Here is a 22,987-nt window from a genome sequence, read left to right as displayed (position 1 = left end):
TTCAACAAAAAAACAAAAAAAGAAAGAGTTAATTACATAGCCGGTTAGTTCTTTTCTGGTTATAATTACCATTTTGACCCACTAAATTCCTTGTCTGGCCCGAAATGTGACCCTTTTGACCCCCTTCTCTCAAATACCCAAAATGACCATTTCTCTAAACTATCGGTTCCACTAGATTAGAACTGCCAGTCGGCCGTTTGTACCCCAGAAAAAAGTTTATATAGCCACCCATGTCCGTACTTGTACACGTAATTGGTCGGACCCGACCGATTATGAGTGCACGTTTCTAGATGTGGGTGGTTGCAAAAAGGTCGGGTGACAGTTATAAACAATTGAAATCGACTGCTTAAAAAAATTGACCATGTTGGATATTTGAGAAAAGAAGTGTTAGTCAAGGAATTTAGTGGTGTTCAGAAAAAGGCCACAACCATTTTAGTCATTTTGGTTTATGTGATTTTCATTCCTTAACAATTTTTGTGGACTGAGTAGCAGATATACCTAACATTAAACAAAAAAAATTAGTTAACAAACACAATCCAGGCAGTCGGGTAGCAGTGAAAGGAAGCAACAACAATAACATTCTCTCGAATTGGAGCGAACACACAGAAGGAAAATAGGAAATACACAAGGTGATGGAGAAAGATGCAACCAAGGGACAGGAAGCAAGAACACCGTTTCCTGACTTCGGAACCTATGAGACGCCTGCACCCACGTCGTCCATCAAGCCCATAACAATAATCTCTTAACCAAACCATAGATTGAATCCTTGGACATAGATAAAATGAATCAAGATATAAACAACATGATTTAGAGCATATAAATGCACACAAGTAAATATGAACATTGATACAGCTGTGTACTACTAATTGCTCACTGATGTCCCATATGAACTCCAAACACATTCTTGTTTTGAACAAACATAACTTTCTACATAAACATGGACAACTGATTGCGCCAAATCTATATTGTATAAGAACTGAACTCTGCAAATGAACTACATTTGAAGTTTTCAAGGATCTAAATAATGAAGATAAAGGATGCGTGTATCTGACATGTTGATAATAATTTTAATCAGAAAAAGAATTATAAGGTGCCCACATGAATGCTGCTCGATTTTATCTTAAGAACTATGTAAATGATAATATGTTGATTGTATGCTTATTGGCCTGATTCGAGCTAGTATTGACACTTTGAAGGTTTGGTCTAATTTGAATGATCCATTTATCTCAAACACAATCATATACCAGTTCTAGCTTTCTAAACAGTACAAGAAAATGTTGCAGGTGGTGCTCTAAATCTTCTTGTTTTGACTTTCGAGTTAAATTTTCGTGGCATCAGCCCTTCGAGCAAGTTTATGCTTCATACTCATCTAAACACTGCAAATTCCCATGAAACCTTCAAGATATGCTACGCACTATGAATAAGCCAATTTCCAAAATCTTGCAGTTCCGAATTTAGCCCATATTCACTATGAATCTTGCTCTCATGAAGTGTATAAAAGTTAAAAAAAAAGCCAAACTTCATCTGCAGTCAACTTCTGTTATTAAGATGATCTGTGTAAAGTTATTCCATCTTATATATCAAAAGAACAATTAGACCCACATCACAAAATCCATATAAAGATGACATTCATATCACAGTTCCAATATCAGAATATATTTCTATCTAGATCCAAAATCACTGGTTTCATTTCAGAAGACTGGTTTCAACTAATCGATACAAGAGCCTAAATGGTCAGATAAAGATCTATATACATGATCAACAATATATTTATTGGAACGCGTTCAATACAAAACCGGTTTTGAGTAGAAAACTGCAACAACCGAATTCTTCTAAGTAGTGCTGATCAGATTCAGAGACAGTTATGCAGTTATAACCGTCTTATGTACCACATTCAAAACAATATGTAACAACCAAAATTAAGGACCAACAACATGTTTGAAAGTTGAAACCTATCTAATCACACCACAAGTTTAAACTAACAACCCAAAACAACCAATATGTTTAAATCCCAATTTTTATATCACAACACAATATGCTATCAAAACACTATGTTTAAAACTAACAACATAATATGTTATATGCTCCAAAAGTAATTCTCCGCGCTTACTGTAAATTTCAACATTTTCATTTCGTAAACATCCGATCAAATTTTACAAAATTCTACAAACCAACCCGAAATCCATACCCAAATGACACAATTACACAATCAAAACTTACAATCCTCATCCTCATTGCCCCGCACCGCCTTCTTCTTCCAATTTCTTCACATACGCCTTCAACGTCAACACCAAATTCCTCGCAGGCGCCTGCAACGTCCCCACAACCGACGTGGCTGGCCCCTTCAACGCCCCCAACAATTTCGCATACACCTCGGCACGGCTCGGCATATTCTCCAACGCCTTAAACTCCTCGGGCGGGTAGGATTTCCCTTCGAACACCGCCCCACTAAAGTCATTCTCCTCTAACTTCTTCTCCTTCTGGAAACTCCTATACGGCTTAATCGCAGACGGTATCTCCTCCGAATGCACAAACAGCCACGCATTCATTCCCTTCATACACGGCTTCAATGATTCCCACTTTGTGCCTTCAATTGCTTTCAAGACGAGGGTGTTTTTGGCGACAATGAGTTTGGTTGTGTCTGGGAATGTGGTACGGAGTTGTTGGAATTGCTGTACGGTGAATCCTTTGTAGTTGATTCCGGCGATGAGGTGGCAGTTGTCGAGCTGTTGCTTGACTGTTTCGATGGTTTCTTCCTTTTTGGTGCGGCTGATGGCGTTGCGGATGGTGAGAGGGTGGCGCGTGGAGCGAGTGGCGGTGGTGGGGCGGAGGAGAAGGGGGTTGTGGAAGTGGGTTTTGAAGGATACGGCGGTGGAGGACGGTGGTGGGTGTGGGTGGGTGAAAAGAGTTGTGTCCGTTGTTGTTTTGAGGAAGAAGATGAAGGTGTGGATTTGGTATTGGGTGCTATCTTATCTTTTGCATTCTGGTGTTAAACGACGTCGTTTTAAGAGGAATTTTATATGGAAGTGTTTACTACTTTGGTGTTTAGATAAAAACCTGGTAAGAAAAAGCTAGAGGTGGAAATTAGTCGACCCGACTTTAGATTAATAGGGTTTGGCTCGAGCTCGGTCCATTTAATATTTAGAGAGTTTAAGCTTAGCTTATTTTAGCTCTATTTCTAAAAATTGAGCTTCACTTGTAATATGTGAGTAATTTTACAAGTTTGAGCTCGGCCTGTTTAACTTGTAAAGAACTCGAGCTCAGCTTGTTATAGCTCTATTTCTAAAGATCAAGCTCCGTTGTGAATAGTTATTCAAGCTTAGGCTCGACTGGTTTCCTATTTGTAATTATTTTTTCTTTTAGGTTTATTATTTCATTATAATTTTTTATATGACATAATAAACTATTTAGTTATTTTTATCATAATTTTATATATAATAGCAATTATTGAATAATATATATTAAGTTTATTAAATATATTTATTTTTCAATAGTAGGCTTGTTTAGGCTCGTGAACTGGCTTGCGCTCAATAAGTGAAGTTCGGGCTCAGTTGATAAACAGACTTATTTTTTAAGCTTGAGATCATTTAAATTCGGGTTGATTCAAGAAATTTGAGAGTCAATCTTAAATAGCTTGCGAACAATTTGAAACTTTTATACCCCTAGTTAACGAAATTATACTAGTGGATAATGACTTGTATTAACTAACAATAAAAGAACAGTGACAAAAGTTAGTCATTTTTTTTAATTTATATTTACACTCTTTATTCAAACTAGTAAACAAGGACTAAACATGTGTTTATATCTATTCTTATAATGCAAATAACGGTAGTTAATGAATTCATAATCGTGACTATTTCCAAAATCCCTTGATCCAAACCAAAATGCAAATAACAGCCCAGTTGAACTGTTAAGAAAATAAGAATAAAAGCCCAGAGTCATTTCCACATCTTGATCCATTAAATCAAATCCGGCCTTAGGACACCATCACCATCAGCAATATGGGTTTCTAAAGTCAGCCCAACATCTTTGCTAATATTAGTAGGAAATTGGGCCCCATAATTGTCATCATGATTCCAATTCCAATAAATCAATAATCAACAGAAGACTTCATACCAAAAAAGATTTGAGTCTTGTTCAACCGAGCTTTGATTTTGTTATTAACTTTGACCAACAAGAACAACCATCGTCACTTATCAATTTTGACCCGTATAAAGTCAAAATTATCCCGAAAGTCAACTTGACCGAATTATTTGAAAATTGTACATTTTCCAGATTTTCTAAAATACCCTTGATGATAAAACATTCAATTGGAAATCCCTAATCCACTCTTAAAGGTTAAATTTGACCAAGAAGCCAAACTTTCACCGTTTAACTTGCCCCATTTGTCACATCGGTTGAAAGAGGCGCAAACTTTGACGGTTTCGGCGCTAACTAAATACCATAAACTATAGTGTTTCACATACATACAGACGGACATAACTACATGATAATGTGTGACATCAATAAAAAATAAACAAGTTTACATATATAGGAATTTAGAGGTGGTAGAGGAGGTACATTGAACAACTGCAAGGGTATATATGTAAAAGAAAACAAGGAACATAGGGTTTGTCACCTAAAGGAGGTAAAACAGGCAAACAAGGAACAGGTTCGATATCAAAAAAGTGTATTTGTAAAAAATATTTGGAAAAGAAAACAACATGGGGTGTCGTTAAAAGCTATATCAATGTTGAAATCTCTTTCTACCGGTAACAAACAAATAAGTCCTAAAATATCAAATAATCAGAATGGATTTTACTAAAAATAAAAAAAAGTCTATGCTCAAATGGTTGGTTAAGTTGGTGGTGTTCAGGTTCATACCGACAACGACCAAAAGATGATAGCTGAAATTAATGTAGGTGCCGAACGCCGGATCCAACTAACAAACGGATTTTGTTCTTGATAAGCAATCTAGATGGGTTCGTGAAATCATACGATCGAATGAATAATATAGAGAAAACATAGATAACGAACGATTCTGTAATCGATAAAAGATTAATATATTAAATGAACAGACCCCATCTAAGGTGAGCTCTCCACAAAACACACACAAAAATGTAAACAATAAAGACATATTTATAGCAAAACACGTTCTATCTAGAACCTTTCTCCCCGTTGAAGCTAAACGCGTGCACCAAAGCTCTCGTCTCGAATATGAAATTCTCGCCGTCATTAAGTAATCACTTGACAAAATATATATTACGAGTTTTGCCATATTGATATCGCAAATCACAAATTATTGAGCTTACAATTAATAAAAACCATACACCTTTAATTAATAATAAATTAAGAAAACATCCTTATGAACACACGTTGTTCATTAAAGAAGAAGAAATCTACCTGTTTGTGTGCATCTAAATAGATGGCTTAATATTTTCAGGAAATAGTGCGACAATGTTCAATGACTTTTAGAAGGTCTGAATTCTAAATGACGGACTTAGGTCACTTCACCACTTCCTTGGCATTGAAGCAAAACACAAAGTTGAAGAGTTTACAATCTCATAGATGAAATATGGATAGGAATAACTCTTGAAACGGTTCATAATGAAGATGAAATACCTTTCGCTACACCAATGTAAAATGGATTAAAATTGTCAAAAGCAGTCTAGACGAAGGCGCTGATGCAAGGCTATACAGGAGTTTGATAGGAATCTTGATGTGCTTGGCCACTATGGTGCTACAAGATTGGATATTTCTTGCGCAGTAAGTTATATAAGCAGGTTAATTAATGGAGAACCCACCGGGAACGCGGGAAGCCAGTAGGCAGATTCATCGTTGCATACAATGGCGCAGCTTTGTTGGGCCATGGGGTGCCCCGGCCCCTCCCGTTTTTCCGGTCGGTAGTGTATATTTTCCAATATTCGGCCGAAAATTTTATAGGTATTGAGCTCGCCCCCCGGATTGTTTTTATACGTATTGAGCCTGGCCCCAAAAATAATTTCTCCATAGAATAATACTGGTTCCCACTGATTTTATTTTATAAAAACCCAACATTTGATTTTATTTTATATAAAGTCTGTTTGTTATTATAATTTACTTTAAGAAATCCCAAACTTTAAGAGCTTGTATTGTAAATATGCTAAAGTTTTTAAATCAATAAAATATATCAAATAACAAGTGACGGTTTGCACTTCTACCTTCGTGCCTATGCACATGTCTCCTGACTCCATCGGCAATCCAAACGTCCGTCAAAAGGTGAAACGGCTATAACTGCCAGCCTGCAGAGATCGTCCACAGCCGCCAGCTCCAGCCGAACTGTCACCTCTTCGGCTCTTCTCGCCACCAACGCCGACCGGAATACCGGAGCCCGACATTCATAACCGGTAATACTTAATTTGGGTTGAAATTAGAGTTAAATTGGGTTAAAATAGGGTCGCTTTTGTATAAACTCAGAGTCAAATTGGGTTAAAATTACTAAATTAGGTTGTTCGAATCATACTGTTGCTTTTTTATGAACTCAGAACTCGATTTGTATGAAACATTTGATCAATGAATTCAAAGATCTTAAAGGTCGTTGGGCTGCTTTGTAATTCTTCCATCAGGTACTCATTCTCAGATCGTCTTAAATATTTTAGGTCTTTCGTTGTTGAAAAACTATATATGTATTCATTTTTTTTTGTAAGAACGGTCTTTTGAATGAATGAAGAAAAATTAGTTATTCAGATTTTATATTGTTTGACCCGAACCGCCGACTCGAAAATTTTTATATTGTTTGACTTTGACCGATTCAAACCGAATCGCTGACCCAAAAATTTTTGGATCCATAACTCGCCCCCCCGATAATTTTGTTCAAGCTTCGCCACTGGTTACATAAAAGGTATTGTTGATTTTAGTATTCATTACAAATGAATGGTCAATCCAAAACTTGTCGCGTATGGCGATTAATTATCCATAGTGCTTTTAGTTTGTGGCCTAGAGTATTTTCCTTATAATCCTTTCAAGGAGTAGTTTGCTATATGTTCAGAAAATTGATTCAACCTCTTTCTTATTTTCTCTCTGGCTCCTTTCTATTTAATTTGGTCAATATCAAAATATCACTGTAATATTAAATTCCAGTGGATCCGCACTAGTGTATCAGTATCAGCAATATTGATGCATAAAAGTTCAACTATGAATTTCAACAAGAAACTCGAGAAATCGTAGCAATTGCCATGCTGCGACTATTTTAACCAATAATGCCGTAGGAAAAACATATGTAGCTGGATTTTGCGACTACAAAAACGGCCACAAATGTTGTGAGCATAAAACCAGTCCCAAATGTTGCGACCGCTTCTCATTTTACAAGTCTGTGACGATTATAGGTTTCAATTTCAATAAATCAATTCCAGATTTATTGTGGCGTTGTTGGCTGTGATTTCTGGTGAAGAACAGGGGCAGCGGCAGTGGCAGCGGTGGTTTCTTTCGGCCGCTCAGTTTTTCCGGCACAGCAAGGCGGCAGTGGTGGTTATATCCGGCGGCACATAAACGGCAGCGATGGTGGTTTGTGTGGGTATAACACGAATCAGAAATTGAAGATTAGGATAAACTTAATCTGTTCCAACAAAATAGTGTTGAAGAATCCAAACAAGAGGGTATTTAAAAAACAAATAAAAAACAAATCAAGAATCTATCAAGATTGATTCAAGAACGTTGCCAGACAATCCAGATAAGTGTTTTTCTATCTCTTTATGTTTGATCAGATCGCTTAGAGAAAGAAAGAGAAAAATATCAGGTATTGCTTTTATGGTTTCAATTAGAGAAGGGAAGTAGAAAAAAGATCAGTTTGTAGTTTTGTATTATTTTTCTATCAAGCAGAAAACATGATTATAAAACAAGGGTGAATTTAATTGTTAGAGAAGGAAAACAATGGTTCAGAGATCTCTGGTCAGGGGATTAAGCTCGTTAGCAGGAAGGCAGGTTTGATAATCATTAGCAGAAAGCAGGATTGGTTATCAACGCAGCGGGATTGATCGAGATCAACAACGGAGAAGCAGGTTTGATTGTCAATAGCGGGAGAAACAGGATTGATAATCATTAGCAGAAGGCGAGATTGACTATCATTAACGAGGCAAGTTTGATCAAAACCAGCGGATCAAAGAAACCAAGCTTGTTTTTTGTTTTTGTTTTTGTATTTTTACAAATATTACATGTATAATTAGTAGGATTACTTTTATTTTGGGTTGAGAGATATAAATAAAAGTTCATCATATTAGTACTTGAGGAAATAAAATTTAACCAGAACAGGGAAAAAGAAGACACGGAAAATGGTTCAGTCGAAAGACAAAGAAGTTGCAACAACAAAGGATGGAAGGACATCTACGACTTTCCAATGGCCGATTCTCAATGAAACAAATTATATCATCTGGGCTATAAAGATTAAAGCACTTTTTAATGTTCACAGAATATGAGAAGCAATTGAACAAAAAGCATGCATTGCAGTTGATGAGAATAAGAATAATACGACAATTACAATACTATACCAAGCAATTCCTGGAAACATGGTATGGCAAATTGTGGGAGTTTATAGGGTTAAGGAGGTGCGTATCGAGACACTCGAGTCAGAGTTTGAATCTCTTAAAATGAATGTTAGTGAATCACTCGATGTCTATGTGGGAAAAATCAATGAGATTGCCTCACAAGCAAACAGTCTTGGGCATACAATGAATGAGAAAAATTGGTTCGACAACTTTTGGGTTATGTACCGAAAAGTTTGTTAGATTGCTACTTCAATCGAACAGTTTCTTGATCTTAACATGATGCCATTTCAAGATGCGGTTGGGAGATTAAAGGCTGTCGAGGAACGCACGAAGAAACAAAATAAGGAGGAAGACGTGTCTAGTAGATTGCTGTTTAGCGGAGTAGATGGTAAAAGGAAGGATAAACACAAGAAGTGTGAGCATTGCGGTTGTGGAAAGAACTTTGGACCTGGACGAGGGAAAGGTCGTATGCCAGTAAAAGGTCAAGGCGATAACGCAATGGTGGAGTGCAACATGACAATATTCACGTAAGATGTCACAAATGCAATGAACTTGTACATTATAGAAATGAATGTCCAAATTAGGAAAGGAGAGAGGAGACGAACTTGATCCAGAATGAGGGCGAGGAATCAACGTTGCTGTAAGTAGATCTTGAAGAAGATGATCGTGATTAAGGGGGTGAATGTAGTGTTAATAACTCATCATCAGAAGTACAAGGGGTCATATTGTAATAGTTAAAACTATGTTTAGTTGTGTTTTAATAGAGTATGTAAAGTCTAGGGATTAGAAGTGTCAAGATGGAAAGTTATAACTTCCATGGACAGATGTCAAGGTTTAGTTTGAAAGGTCTTGACTTTAACGAACGTACCTGTTCATGATGTATAAATAGGGGTCAGATTAGTTGTATTAAAGACATCAAAGTTTCAACAAATAGTTTGTTTGTTCAACCTTTGTTCATTTATTCTTATTATCAAATAATTTGCAAAGATCTTCATCAATTGGGGCCAACACAAGGCACTTGGCCGTCTAGGTCACGTTTTACAACACTAAGTACACGGTTTAGTATGCACACCACATGGGGAGTTCTGTCAGCCAAAAAATCTTGAAGCATTTTGATGGGTTTAAGTATGCTCCTTATTGTGCTTAAGTTGGCAGGAGTAAGGTGCCGTGAATTGACATAAGACTCATTTGTTTTTACAGATTCTCATAAGCAAATTTGTAGTGAGTTCCGTACCAAGGTCGGTTCTAAATTGTTTTAGATTTTCTCTGGTTTGGATCTGACTTCCCTTTTAATTTTTTGAATATTTTATATACTTGATCTTTTGTTTTTAACATATATATGCACAAGTAGCATGAGTATTGGTTGACCAGTAGGATGAAATGATGATTACCTAGCTCTGTTTTGGGTGTGATTTCTCCAAATGTGGCCTGTGTAGGAGTGCCGTTCTACTTTGTTTCCCGCAAGACATACCTCACATAATTGTGTTGGGTGTTCTGTGTTAGGAATTCCCCATGCCATTCGCTTTTTTAGAAGTTATAATGAGTTGCAGTTTGGATGCCATAGCCCGTCATACCTTAGCCAAGTTTTATCTTCGATTTGTTAGAGGAGACAGACTAGTGATGCCATGCGTAGTTCATTTTTGGACAGCCTGTTTCTTGACCTTGGACTTTTAATAGCAATCTTTCATTTAAGTCTCTTATCCAAAGATGTTCATTCTTCATTACTACATAAGTGAGGTATGAAGTAGACTTTGGTGATTAGTCTTGTTCTCCCTTTTGCATTTGAAAAGGACGGACCCTTTTCCTTATTATTTCTATACATGATCCGTCTCCAAATTCGACTCTTTCTGTTATGTCTTCGTTTAGTTTAGTAAAGTATGAACATTCTTCGGCATGTGGTTGCCTGCACAACTGCCAACGAAAAATGTTCCTTTGGTCTCTGTGTCAATAAATAGAGCATCTAGGTGAAATATTTTATTGTGTTCAAAGGTTGCCATTAGTAATATTGATTCCTCGGTTTCTTGTACAAATGTGATTCTTGGGTCTGGTTGGTTTTTGAGCATTGTCAAACGTTGTGTCCAACTCAAGGCCGTCTCCAAGAATCGCTAAAAATTTTTGGGCCGAAGGCGAGAAAAAATTTGGGCATTTAGTAAAAATAGTTTTTTTATATAGGTCTTAAACAATTAATTTTTAAATGAGCTTATTTGCTATGACTTGGGCTGCACAATTTTTTTTTATATAAACATTGCTTAATAAATTGAGTAATTTGGTTTAAACATTTAGAATACATATATTTTTTTAAAGAAATATTATAAACTAAAAAAAAAAATTCAGGTCTAGCGCGGTGTTTGGGCCGGGTCGGTCGACCTCCTTGCCTCCCCCTTCCACCTTGAATTTTCCTGTTATCTTTTTATCCGTTTCATTTCTATGATACTTGTTATAGGTATTTGTATTTCTTCTTGGTTCAAAATAGTTATGTCCTTCTCTTTGTTGGTAATTGGTTCTGCCTGGGCCTCTTCCATATCCCTATTGGAACCTACCTCTACTATAGTAAATCTAAATTGTGTCCATGCCCATTCTTCGTTCATGGCATGGCATCTACGCAAAAGTTTGTTGGTATAATCGGTTCATTTATCTGAATCTTCCTTGGAGCGAATGCTTTCTTATAGGTTTTTAACCTTTCAAGTCCGAGTATTGTTCTACGGAAGCAACTATTTGTGATCAAACACTCAGGTATTGAATTAATAAGTTTGCTTACCCTTAAGTCATCGAAGTAAGAGCCCGAGCTATTTGCTTTGTAGACAAGGCTACTCAGCCGAAAATTGTCTACCGTATCATTCACACCATTTCAAATGCTGATTTCAGAGTTTGTATTTTTACGTTTTGCACTCGACAACACCTATGCGTCTAGTTTTTAATGCGTCCCCTACTTGTTTTGTATCTTTGTGTTTTGCTACTTGAATAATTAAATCTTGACAATGACTGAAATGAATACGCAATTGCAGTCCTACATTTGGTATCAAGCTGTGTCTCTGCAGTGGGTTCCATCAATTCCCATAGTCCATTTGCATTGATAGTTATCTTGATTTGAACTGCACTGAACCTCAGTTAGTCTTGCAATTTGAATTTTGAACCTTTTGAAATTTTATTTTGAATTCCCTTGAATTCTTGATTGTTTCTCTTTTTTCTTTCGACGTAAGTTTCTTGTAACAACGTTGTTCATATAATAAAGATTGTGTCTTGTTCGATCAATAAAGTTTTTGTTTTGGATTTCATCCCTTGTTGTTTTTCTTCTTTGTTATGGTCTTGATTGTTGATTTAATCGTGATCTCCTGGGTCCTACAATCCTATCTCTAAATAAGAGGTTGCTTTGTAAATTTATATATATGGTTATTATCATTAAAGAAAACCACGTTGAATTACAACTCCTATAGCGAATAACCACAACAACCGGCTGACGTCCTCTGATGCCGTGTCCCCGTGTCATCATCCGCCTGATGCCGAAGTCAATGTTACATCGAACAAGGTAAATTGTCGTAGCTAACAGTGTGCTGTTCATGTTTACTCTATATAGTAAACGCTCGTAAAAAAAAAACACGTCATAAAACATTGATCTAGTAATCATTTGTCTATATTATTTATACGAAACCGAAACATCTAAGTCAGATATTACTCGTCTTGATGATTAAAACAACAAATTGTAACCGATAAAAGTCTATGTTAATTAAATATCCTTTTATGGTATCCGGGGGACAAATTTCCGGGCCCAGACATGCTTTCCGTTAATAACGTATCTTGACTTTCCATCCGGGCCATTCCCAATCACTGCTCTAACCGAAGACAGATCGCGAACCACCATTCGAGCAAAAAGTGGTTGACTACCTGGTACAACTGGTTGCATGTGAATGGACTGAATGCAATCTCCAAACAATCTGCTCAAATAAAAAAAAGTTAAAACAAACACACAGAAATATAAAACACGAAAATACTGGAATTGATCATCTTTTATATATACCCGCAGAAGTACTGTGTAACATCATCGGCAGAGATTGGGTAACCTTTAGAAAATGTGAGGAAGATTGTCCTATCATCTGGTGGTACCACTTCATCTGGCTCTTGTTCTAGTAATCGGGTATTATTTTGAGAAGTTTGGTGGCCCGTATATGCCTGGTTCTGGCCTAAAAATGTGGATGGCCTGAATTCGGTCACAGGAGGGACACAAGCAACCATCTGTTGATGTTGATATTGATGAGCCATCTGATGGGCTTGCATAAATATCGAATCTTGGTTTGCCACTCCATTTGACGGTGCTTCTTGAAATGCCAGTACTGGACCACTAACACTGTGTGCGAAAGAGAAGTCTCTGTGAGGGAACATCGCAGGAGTCCGAATAGGAGAGCGATATTGTTCCAAAATGTCATCAAAAGCTTTTGCAGAAACCTCGTGGGTGATGCAATACACCTCATCACATATCAAATCACTAGAGTGATAAATCTCATCTAGATGTATTCGTTTCCGATCAAGAAAACACTGAAGCTTTGATATGTTATAGCTATTGCTGCTTCCCTCAAACATCAAGTTGCTTGCTTTCTTCTGCAAAAACTTGATGCATATAAGCACCTCATCAACAACTTCATTGATTGCATCCAAGGACAAATAATTGATGAAAGTTTTACCAAGAGGGTATGAGGTATACCCTCCTCTTTCTAGCCACAATAGAAACCCGATCACTAGTTTTGCATCGACAACCTCATGTTGCAATCCAAGGAGGATTTTGAAAAGGGCTCGCTCGTAATTGTAAAATAGATGGTACTCGTCCTTTGAAATTTTGAGGTTTGGAAATGTCATAGGAAAGAGTGAGGGCTGTTTTGATGAAGCAAATGGGTTTGCCATAGGAGTTGATTTATCTTTTGGGAATTCAGAAGTGTGTTTAATTAATTGGGTGAATGGTTTGGGGATTTATAGAGATTCTGCTGTCTACTGCGATGGGTGTAAAAGACCAAAATATCATTTACACGATATTCTCGAAAACTTTTAATGAAGACCAAAATATTACCAAAGGACTTGTAGTTCAATGGTATCAAGGTGTTTCATAAGGTGGAAACCTCCTAAATAGTGAGGGTTCAAGCCCCATAGTGGACAAAAATTGGTGTTGCATTAATTTGCCATTAAAAAAAAAGACACCAAAATAATTATGCAATAAAGCATCTCTGAAAATAAGGAATTAATTATAACAATTATATCACTGTTAATTATTATTATTATTTGAAAAATTACATATAAATTCCAATCCAATTTATCTCTATTAATCCTGATTAATTGCTACTTATTATTATTATTATACTAACAAACTTTTTTAAGAACTTTGAGAATATTATTTAGAATCTACATACATTTTTAAAATAATAGTTAAAAGACTATTTGCGACCGACTTACCACCAAAAATGCGATTGTAATTGCCCGGTTTTCTAGTAGTTTTAGTAACAAAATATACATTTTTTTACACTTAACCATAAAAACTACATTAAGACTAATGATATACACATAAATTGTTTGAACATGTAGTGACTTTTGCTTTATGGATACTAAGTGAGGAAGTATTATGTATGCTCTTGATTAGTAATCATAACCAAAGCATAAAAATTGTAATTAATTGACATGGGCAATGCTAATTGTAATGAAACATGATGGAGTTTTTAAAAACTAGTTATTAAATATATTTATGTATAAGGTAAATATATACTTGAGCCTTTTAACTTATTTACACTTATGTGACAATATTTTACATTTTTTTCTGCAGTATCCATGGAAACAATCTCTCAGTCATTTGTTATTTGAATAGAGGTATGATTTGCCTATATCTTATCATCCTCAGACTCTTCTAATAGCCTTGCTATTAACAAGATTTTTACTAGGTATGATTGTTGTTATTTTCTATTTAAACTTTTTTCGTAATCATGACGTTGTTGGGTACAATTTTCAAATGTTGCATGTAAAAACCGTCAATTTTACTACTTTTATGTCTTTTTATTTAGAAAAGTACAAATATGTGTAAATAAAGACAGAAGTTATGTTGACCAAGTAAACACAATTAATTAACATTTTTATTTCCAACAAACTTTTTGTAATCATCTGAAATATTGTGTCCAGGACCAGATAAAAACCTATAGATTTTAATTTCGGTTACATTTCACAAAAAGACAAGGTGATGCTACTAATACTGAGATATTATAAGAATTATAACAATATTATAATATCATGATATCAAATTTGTGTAAGAAATTTCAAAAGAATAGCTAAAATTCATATATTATTATACATTAACTGACATTCAACTTATTTCATAGTTAGCCATAGAAACTATTCAAAAAGTTAATAATATATGCTCAAAATGTTTTGAACATGCAGTAACTCATTTAGTTAAACAAATAAACTCATTAAATTAATTAACACTTTTATTACTAACAAAACTTTTATGTGAAATGCAGTGACAAGAAAAAGCAAATTTCCCAATATATTTCATAAAATGAAAAAAAAAGGTGATTGTTACTTATACACATATTATTAATATAGCGGAATCAAAACATTTATGAAACTAATAAAAAATATCAATATTTTTACCCCCAAGTGCAACTATGTTGATATGTATTATAAGCATGGTGCTTACACATTGCTTAAAAACATATCCTACGCACAATCTTGATGTTCTTGAGTACTACTACTACTACAAGTATTCAAGTCGGTAATCAGAGGAGAATTGCGTACATTATTATTGAAAAAATTCTCAAGCAAAGTTACAAGGTTTAAATAACCGAGCTAAACAATAAACTCCAAAAATAAAGAGATAAGTATACTCCCCTCAAGTTGGAATGTGCTGGTCACGAACACCCAACTTTCCAAGTAAAAATCGGAGTTGTGGCCCACCCAAAGGTTTCATGAGTAAATCAGTAATTTGAGACTTGAAATCAATATTCATCGTTTGAATCTCTTTCGACTCGACATGTTCTCATACAAAGCGACAATCCATCTCAACATTTTTATACGTTAATGAAAAACATGGTTTATTTGCAATGTGACGAGTAGCTTGATTATCACTTAATAAAGGTGTCGGTCCCCTATCTTATTAATATCAAGCAAAGTCAATAACCACCGCATCCAAAGAATTTCACTAACAGTAGATGCCATAGAGCGATATTCTGCTTCAGCTGAGGAGCGTGATACCACAGCCCTGCTTCTTGGATTTCCAAGAAATTGGAGCTCCTCCCAAAAGTAATAAATAACCAGACCTGGATTGTCTAGAGAAGGGACATCCCCAACAAATCAGAATCACAGTAAGTGACAAGATTAAAAGCACCCTCTTTAGGAAGAAGTTTACATTGTCCCGGTATACCTTTCAAATAATGAAAACATGATACGGAACTTCCACATGGGTTTCTCTCGGGCCAGCCACAAATTGGCTGAGGACATTAACCCCAAACGCAATATCAGGTCTAGTAGCCTGAAGATATAACAACTGACTAATGAGGCATCTATACCTACTAGCATCAACTGATGTTCGGTTTATTTGTATATAGTTTTGTTAGTTATTTTAGTTGTTTTAATCGTTTAGTTTAGTAACTTTGGTACTTTATACGTGTTTGTTGTATTTCAAGGACTTCCATCGGCTTTGCCAGGATTTAAATGTTGTTCCATAGGAAATTGACGAGGACGACAACACAAGAATATCCAATGTATACTTCCTTTAACTTAAAACGAGACCTTCTTTTGTTCTTGCAACTTCAATACCCAGGAAATACTTTTGCACCCCAAAATCTTTTATACTAAACTTCTCATTTAAATAGCAGTGTGTTGAATACAATTCACTGTAATTCCCTAGAACAGATCAAACAACTATGTTCTTGGACCAATCTCACTACAAGCTAGCGGAAATCACTTGTAGGTAACTGAGATGTGGGATCTTGTTGTGTTTATATTATTTCCGAAAGAAGTAAGGAAAGAGAGGAAGCAGGAAGAGTTGGTGAAGTATGGATAAGATTTTGTTAAAAAAGATGTTTTGTGCATGGAAGCTTGCACTATTTATAATGCAAGTTCCATGCACTCATCTTTCATTATTTCGGGACCCAATGGGCTATTCATTACAAGTCCTTAGGCCCAAACATTACAAAGACTAAACGAAAGCTAACGCAATACTAGCAATAACAACACTAAATAATACAAAAGATTAAATAACAAAACAGGGCCCAACAATCTCAATCTAGTCTTTAGTATTATTTCTTCAGCTTCCGTCTTCAGTCGATCTCATACGCCAGACATCCATAGTCCTGTAGTTGATCCTCAACAAGTCGTCGTACTAACCTGTTGAACTTTTCGACTATCTGGTATGTGTTTTCTTTGCCATGGTCTTCAAGTGTATGCACAGGAGACTTGTATAGCTTCAAAATGTCTTCCTTGCTGACACCCATTAATTCGTGTTCATCGAACACACGAAGTGGATGCATGGTTCGATACTGAATTACCGCTTCGTCTGTATTATTATTGAATTCCAAGCATAAGAAATCATGAAGTAGATTTGGCTCGAATGGTTCTTCATGGTAGATTTCTCTCCCTTCCTTAGACGTTTTGTATCTCTAGGCTTTTCTTCGTTTGCCGGTGATGGGATCAATCTCAGTAGGATGCTTGAAAGTCTCCCCTTGTTCAGCTAGAAGTTGGGGTAATCAACCTTTGACTCTCTGTTCATGTGTTGCTTGAACCATCCTTCAAGCTTTTTCTCTCCTGCCCCATCACCCACTGCTCTTCGGAAGTAGTTCATGTCGAGCACAGACAGTGTGATGCATGTAGGTGATGTCTCTGTTTCCCCTTCTGATAGCCTAAGACTGGCTCTCATCGTGGTAGGGATAATTTCTTCAATGAGCACTCCCACGATTATTCATGAAGTGCCATTTCTTCTTAGGTCTTGGCATTAAAGAGGTATCAGCAACAGGAAGGGCAACAATAGTTTCAACCTCAGGAGCTGGATCTCTCTGGCCTCTTGTTCTGGTGTATTAGGGCGTGGAGAGTAGTTGATGTCATCGTTAATGTTAGATATCGCTGTTGATTCCTTGACTGGTGATTGGGCACCTTCAATTTCATCAACATTAAAATTTGATTTAAAGTCTTCCTCCAATGCAGCATCCCGATCCCTGAATCGTTTAGCTGCCTCACTGGCAGAGGGGTTATCACGTGGCAAGTCATCGTGTGGAGCGGTTTGTGTATTTACTCCACTCCACTCACCATTTCCACCATCATTATTTCCATCGTCATCATCATCACCATCTGTTTCTTCATCAAAGCTATCCATCGCATCATCCTCATCATCCTCCTCCTCATTATCATCAAGTTCATCATCTGCTTCCTCGTCATCATCAGCTTAGAATCTCCAACATCCGGAGTTATGGTAGCAACTTCTGCACCAGCAGTACTACTAGTCACAATTGTACCAACCACAGTTTCATCACCACTGGTAAGCAAAACATGAGCTCACCACTACCGCTCACACCAGCATCAGGACCAGGCATGACAAGCCATGACAGACTATCCTTTCTTCCTCTATCTTCTTCATCTTCATTGTCAGAGTTCTCCCATCCTCTAAAGACTTTCCTTAAACGACCTTTAAGATCATCAATGTCTTGATCTGTTATTTTCATTAATTCCGAGGCTGCTAGATATTTGATGGCCAGGTCTTCATTGATCTTTAGTTGGACTTCATTAAAACGATCTTATTCCTCCAACTTCATCTTCAATCTTTCATTATTAGACATTAGCTCAACATTTTCTCCAATAAGAGTCCGACGAACCTAGATCACTCTCAAGCATAGCAATCCTTGCCTCTAAGCGTTCAGTCTCAAGCAGCATCTTGTCAGTCTCCTTCTCCAAGTCATCCTTCAATTTTGTTTCAAGGCGAGAGGACGACAGCAAGTCACTTTCTAGATAGGAGATTCTTGACTCCAGCCTCAAACCCTCCTCATGTTGTCGAGCGAGTGATAGTGATTAATTAGTCAATAACGTTTGCTGACTGTGCACTCGCTTTTGAAGAACTTCAATCCAAGGAGCGTTGACTTGCAATGAGAGCTTTGTCATCCTCTCTATCCTTCTCCAACTTAGCCACCTTCTCCATCAACACGGCCTTCTCCTTTTCTAACTCTGCACTCTTCTGCTTCTATTGCATTAAGATATTTCAAATAGAGCCCTTTTACCATCATATCATCTTCATATTCTAGTCCCAGATATTTGGCAATAATAGTCGAAAGGTTGTACCTATCACATGCTTCATGCCACCACTTTTAACAGCAATGAATACCTCGAATAAGTCAATTATCTTGTTTCATTCAATCAAAGGTGGGACAAGTTGATGGACCAATATTGACAAGTTGGTCATACTTGGTTATGCTTCTTAATTACAATTTGTTTCCTAATTGTTTTGTAATTGTAATTGGTAATGTCTTGGCTAGCTAGTTAGGTTAGTCTATATAAACCGAGTAATGGTTTGATATTATAGAATATGTGAGATTAATGGAGTTAGGGTTCATCAAAGAAGAACACATGAGATGCAATCGAGTTAGGGTTCATCAAGAGTCAAACCAAGTTAGGGTTTGAGAGATTGTAATAAGTTTTTTGAGATATATATTTTGATTAATATAAACGAGAGTTAGTCGTTTAGTTCATGTTTGATTATCAATCGGGGCTTGAATCGGTATCATAGCCAAGTTCAAGATATCAATAATCGACTAAACAGCCACTGACGGGAAGAAGATCCACACCGCCTGCTTACGCCATCGAGGACAAGCCACCTCAGGAAGAAATCGTTACTGAGGACCAAGTTCAGAGGGCCAAAGTCACAGCTCATGTCACTGGGTTCTCATTTAGTTAGTGTTCGATCATCGATCGGAACTTGAGAGATTGGCTTTGAAAGTTTCAAGTAGAAATTGAAGAACCAATCTAACATGTGTAGAAACTTTACACATAATTGATCTTTGTATTTATAAAGATCATCACTGTTGTCAACTAAATCAAGAAGCGTTATGCAATCATTGAATGAATTAGATTCCACTGCTTCAACAATTAACCTTAACCAATTTGGGTCATCGGAGAAGATTCATTTATAGAAAATTCTTGAAAAAAAAGAATCAAGATACGACTTTTTTCCAATAATTCATATTCAATATCTTCTCCTAAAAGACAATTTTTTTTCTCAAATGATCCATTCTAGTTTATTGATACAACTATTTCATAATTTTATGTTCTTTTTCGAGCATGGGACAGATTTCGCACTTATGTCCCTCAAACCATAATTTGAACCTTGTAACCTTAATTGTTCCAGACTGAGAACACTTTTATCAAAATCTGGAACATAAAATATGCTTTGAAAGGTTAACAATTTTCAATTCATATTAAGGGTTAGTTTTAAAAAAAAATAAAAATAAAAAATTAAGGGTTACTTGCCCCACGCCCCGTATGAACAGAATTTCAGATTTTGTTGCACAAGTTTCAACCCCAACTGAATTTTTATTTTTCTTTTCAAATTGGGGTAAATCCTGCGTAAGATGGTTCTAGGCCAAAGTCCCTGGTCTGTTCCGGACACTGTATTAATCAACGTAGTCATTGGTTCAAGACTGATATTGAATCCCCATATTAATTGCGTGCTGAATCAGTGATGTCACTTCATCTTGATCCTTGAGTTTGCAATGCTTGAGTTTATGACCGGGCTCCCTGCAATAATAACACAGGCGCCTGCCATCACTTATTCGATTTTCTGCTTCCGTGAATTCCTTCCATTGTCCTTTGTTTTGGATCATAGGAAAGCAGATGTTTTTTTGTGAGAATTATATGGCTTTGAAACCAATTTCTTGGAAATCAGAAGCACAATACAAACAAGAATTGGGATAAATAGAAATTTGGATTAATCAAATTGTTTGAATTAATCTTGGTACCAAAAAAAGGTATCGGCGCTCACGAAAAACCCTAAATGGGCAACCATCATTTGTAACCGTTAAGGCGGTTAGGCGCCAAAAAACCGTTTGGTTAACGGTATGCCTTTTGCACCCAAAATACTAAGCTGCCTGACAATTTTTCTTAATAGCATAAGTATTAATGTTAATCACAAATAATAGCAAATTAATGATGTTGATATTAATATCCTCCTCAGCAATGGAAGAAATACTATCTTCAGCGGAATCATGGGATCTGGGAGACTTGGACCTCCTTGTTCACCAGTTTCCTCTGAAATATGTTGAACATTCTCATGAGACTCAATAGGTAGTGAGTTAACAAATTAGTAATAAGGTGGAGGAGACCTATTTTTCTCATTGCTTGGAGATGTGAGAATAATTCAGGTTCAGTTTCCAAATGGGTCTCAAATTGTATATTATCTTGTATGTCATATAATTTTGAACATCATCCTGGATTTCAATTTGAGCAATGGGTTGAGTAACTTCCTGGATGACGAAGAAGATGAATTAGGTCCAGATTCAGATGATGATTCGGTTACCAGCAAATGTTTCGTTCATGATTATTCTGCATATTATTGAAGACTTTAAAATTGTTATGCTCCAATTTTATAGTTTCACCCTTTTGAGACAAATCCTTAAGATCCCGATTAATATGTAACACATCAAGAAACCTGTAGCTAACTCGTCCTTGAAAATTATGTTTCAGGAGGATACATGTAATCGAGTGAACCACAAAGGCATCATTTCATTATAAAACACATACACAAAACACTGATCTGATATTTATTGGTTTATATTATTTATACGAAACAGAAACTACTAAGATAGGTACTACTCATATTAATTACAATATATATTCCATAATAAACACAACGAACTGAAAACGAAAAAAGTCTAAGTTATAAAATATCGATCCTTTCATGGTTTCCTGGGGACATATCTCCGTACCCTGACAAGTTTATTATTAACAACGTAATGTGACTTTCCACGCAGACAACCACCCTTAATCACTTTTCTAACCCAAGAGGGATCGCGAACCACCATTCGAGCATAAATTGGCTGACCATCTGATTCAACTGGTTGCATGTGAATGGATTCAATGATATCTCCAAACATACTGATCAAATTAGAAGAGAAGTTAAAAAAATAATAAAAATAAAAACATAGAAATATACAACACCATAATTATTGATGTTCATTAATGTATATACCCGGTGAAGTAGTCTCTAACGTCATCGGCAGAAAGTGGGTAACCCTTAGAGAAGGTCAGGAAGATGGTACGTTGATCTGGCGGCGTCACCAAATTCAACATGCCATCAAAAGCTTTCTCAGAAACGTCAGTGGCAATGCAACAAACCTCATCATATATCAAATTGCCATAGTCATAAAGCTCATCCAGATGTATACTTTTCTGATCAAGAAAACATTGAAGCTTTGATATGTTACAGATTTTGCGGCTTCCCTCAGACATCAGGTTGCTTGCTGTTTTCTGCAAGAACTTAATGCATATAAGGACCTCATCCGCAACTTCATCGATTTCACTCACACTCAAAGAATTGTGAAAAAATTTACCAAGAGCGTAGGAGGTATACCCTCCTCTTTCCAGCCACAATAGAAACCCGATCACGAGTGTTGCCTCATTCACCCCAAAGTGCAAAACTGCAACTAAGGTATGAAATAGAGCACGCTCGTAACTGTAAAAATGATGATACTCATCGTTCGAGATTTTGACGCTTGGGAACGTCAATGGAAAGAGTGAGGATTGTGTTGATGAAGCAAAAGGGTTTGCCATAGGAGTTTGCTTATCTTCTTGGGAATTCAGGTGTGGTTAACTGGGTGAAATGATTACCTATTTATAGTGAATATGCGGTCTAATGTGATGGTGTAATAAAATACCATTTACTCAATATTGTTGAAAGTTTTAAAATTAAGGCCAAAATATCAAAGCAAATAACGTATCACAGAAAAGGGGGAAGTTATGACAATTGTATCAGTATTATATTAATATTCTAAAAGATTTATTTAACAATCTTGTTTATAGTACTTAAAAAAGTTAAAACACTCATATAAACAGTAGTTAAAACGGCTATTTGCAACGATTTGTTACAGAAGATGCAATCGCCAATGACCGTTTTGCTGGTAGCATTCTAAAAAGTACGTAATTTATTTTACGCTTAACTGTAACAACAATAATGAAGAGTAAATGAAATATACATAAATTGTTTGGTACGGGTAGTAACTTTGTTGTCCCTAGTAAGGTGCTTCATCTCTAATTTAAAGGTCGGGAGTTTAAATTCTGCAACATGTAATTATACATGTTTAATAGGAGTAGATTAAGAGTCGTTAAAGAAAATGTAGTAAAGTTTGTTTGTTTATAACTAGTTTTTAACCCGGCGCGTTACGCCGGGCAGGTTGGTAAATCCGAATGTTGGTAAGACACAAGCATTACCGGGCCTAAGTGTTGAGGAGGTAAGTTGACGTGAGTTCGGTCAGTTTCTATCACAT

At 36.3% G+C, this 22,987-nt stretch overlaps 3 protein-coding genes across 3 annotated transcripts; all 3 read right to left on the bottom strand.

Annotated features, from left to right (window-relative positions):
• Nucleotides 1–2,231: 2,231 nt before the first annotated feature.
• On the bottom strand, nt 2,232–6,356 carry LOC143603067 (large ribosomal subunit protein uL10c-like). The gene is made up of 2 exons (XM_077079984.1): nt 6,254–6,356; nt 2,232–2,968 (listed from the first exon to the last, which is right to left on the bottom strand). The coding sequence occupies exons 1-2, from the start codon at nt 6,354–6,356 to the stop codon at nt 2,232–2,234; spliced, it is 840 nt and encodes a 279-aa protein (XP_076936099.1).
• A 5,878-nt stretch (nt 6,357–12,234) lies between these two features.
• LOC143603066 (uncharacterized) lies at nt 12,235–13,391 on the bottom strand. Its single transcript, XM_077079983.1, has 2 exons — nt 12,514–13,391; nt 12,235–12,430 (listed from the first exon to the last, which is right to left on the bottom strand). The coding sequence occupies exons 1-2, from the start codon at nt 13,389–13,391 to the stop codon at nt 12,235–12,237; spliced, it is 1,074 nt and encodes a 357-aa protein (XP_076936098.1).
• Nucleotides 13,392–18,573: 5,182 nt separating this feature from the next.
• On the bottom strand, nt 18,574–22,274 carry LOC143603065 (uncharacterized). The gene is made up of 3 exons (XM_077079982.1): nt 21,694–22,274; nt 21,431–21,599; nt 18,574–18,693 (listed from the first exon to the last, which is right to left on the bottom strand). Exons 1-3 carry the CDS (start codon nt 22,272–22,274, stop codon nt 18,574–18,576), a joined length of 870 nt encoding a protein of 289 aa, XP_076936097.1.
• Between the last annotated feature and the right edge of the window lie 713 nt (nt 22,275–22,987).

This window comes from Bidens hawaiensis, unplaced genomic scaffold (assembly GCF_021521415.1).
Source record: "Bidens hawaiensis isolate Kalapana, Puna unplaced genomic scaffold, B.hawaiensis_p1.1 tig00060464_1, whole genome shotgun sequence".
Taxonomy (NCBI): Eukaryota; Viridiplantae; Streptophyta; class Magnoliopsida; order Asterales; family Asteraceae; genus Bidens; species Bidens hawaiensis.
The sequence above is the reverse complement of the archived record's forward strand: the minus strand, read 5'-3'. Positions and strand labels throughout refer to the sequence as shown.

What these genes read in the sequence shown, in the direction of transcription:
- LOC143603065 (XM_077079982.1), bottom strand. Translation starts at nt 22,274, where the DNA reads ATGGCAAACCCTTTTGCTTCATCAACACAATCCTCACTCTTTCCATTG. An exon ending in GTTAGAGACTACTTCACCGG is followed by an intron (nt 21,600 to 21,693) that starts GTATATACATTA and finishes TAATTTGATCAG; the next exon opens with TATGTTTGGAGATATCATTG. An exon ending in TTAATAATAAACTTGTCAGG is followed by an intron (nt 18,694 to 21,430) that starts GTACGGAGATAT and finishes TTAATGCAATAG; the next exon opens with AAGCAGAAGAGTGCAGAGTT.
- LOC143603067 (XM_077079984.1), bottom strand. Translation starts at nt 6,356, where the DNA reads ATGTCGGGCTCCGGTATTCCGGTCGGCGTTGGTGGCGAGAAGAGCCGA. An exon ending in ACGATCTCTGCAGGCTGGCA is followed by an intron (nt 2,969 to 6,253) that starts GTTATAGCCGTT and finishes GCAAAAGATAAG; the next exon opens with ATAGCACCCAATACCAAATC.
- LOC143603066 (XM_077079983.1), bottom strand. Translation starts at nt 13,391, where the DNA reads ATGGCAAACCCATTTGCTTCATCAAAACAGCCCTCACTCTTTCCTATG. An exon ending in GTTACACAGTACTTCTGCGG is followed by an intron (nt 12,431 to 12,513) that starts GTATATATAAAA and finishes TTATTTGAGCAG; the next exon opens with ATTGTTTGGAGATTGCATTC.